At 49.9% G+C, this 569-nt stretch overlaps 1 protein-coding gene across 1 annotated transcript in view; it reads right to left on the minus strand.

Annotated features, from left to right (window-relative positions):
- Nucleotides 1-569, minus strand: part of LOC106511594 (transcription factor Sox-9-A) — a gene marked incomplete at its 3' end in the record, with an annotated part of 6,086 nt that overhangs the window by 2,909 nt on the left and 2,608 nt on the right. Inside the window, 1 exon segment of the mRNA XM_014000351.1 lies at nt 330-569. Coding sequence (XP_013855805.1) covers nt 330-569 — 240 coding nt within the window.

Below are 569 nucleotides of genomic sequence, written 5' to 3' on the forward strand. Positions count from 1 at the left end.
GTTCAGGGAATGTTTATTAAACCTCCACAAAATGTTCAATACACCACAGAGAAGACCACTTTTAACTCACCACCCACGGCAGGAATATCTGCTCAGATTATCTTTAGAGCCATCACGATAATCTGGACTTCCATAAGATTGTCGGAGGGGCAAAAATTGGCCTGATTTTCTTGTAGTGTGACGCAGACCTTACCCACTGGTTCATCTTACCTCACTCTGCCCTGTTTACCAAACTGTGACTCAGTTTCCTAATTCATTATAATTTTTGTATTACTGTCAGGGAGAAGTAGCGATGAGAACAAACCTAAAGGGAAAAAGCCTTTTCTCACCTGAGTGCTCCCCTGGGGAGGGCAGCTCTCCCGTGCTGGAGGCCGGGGAGTCGGCCTGCAGAGCTTTGAAGATGGCGTTGGTGGAGATGTGGCTCTGCTCGCTGCTGTCCTCAGACTCACTCTGGCCGTTCTTCACAGACTTCCTGCGCCTCGGCTGGTACTTGTAGTCAGGGTGATCTTTCTTGTGCTGCACGCGGAGCCTCTCAGCCTCCTCCACAAACGGTCGCTTCTCCCCTTCGT

Source organism: Austrofundulus limnaeus, unplaced genomic scaffold (assembly GCF_001266775.1).
Source record: "Austrofundulus limnaeus strain Quisiro unplaced genomic scaffold, Austrofundulus_limnaeus-1.0 Scaffold2966, whole genome shotgun sequence".
In the NCBI taxonomy this organism is placed as follows: Eukaryota; Metazoa; Chordata; class Actinopteri; order Cyprinodontiformes; family Rivulidae; genus Austrofundulus; species Austrofundulus limnaeus.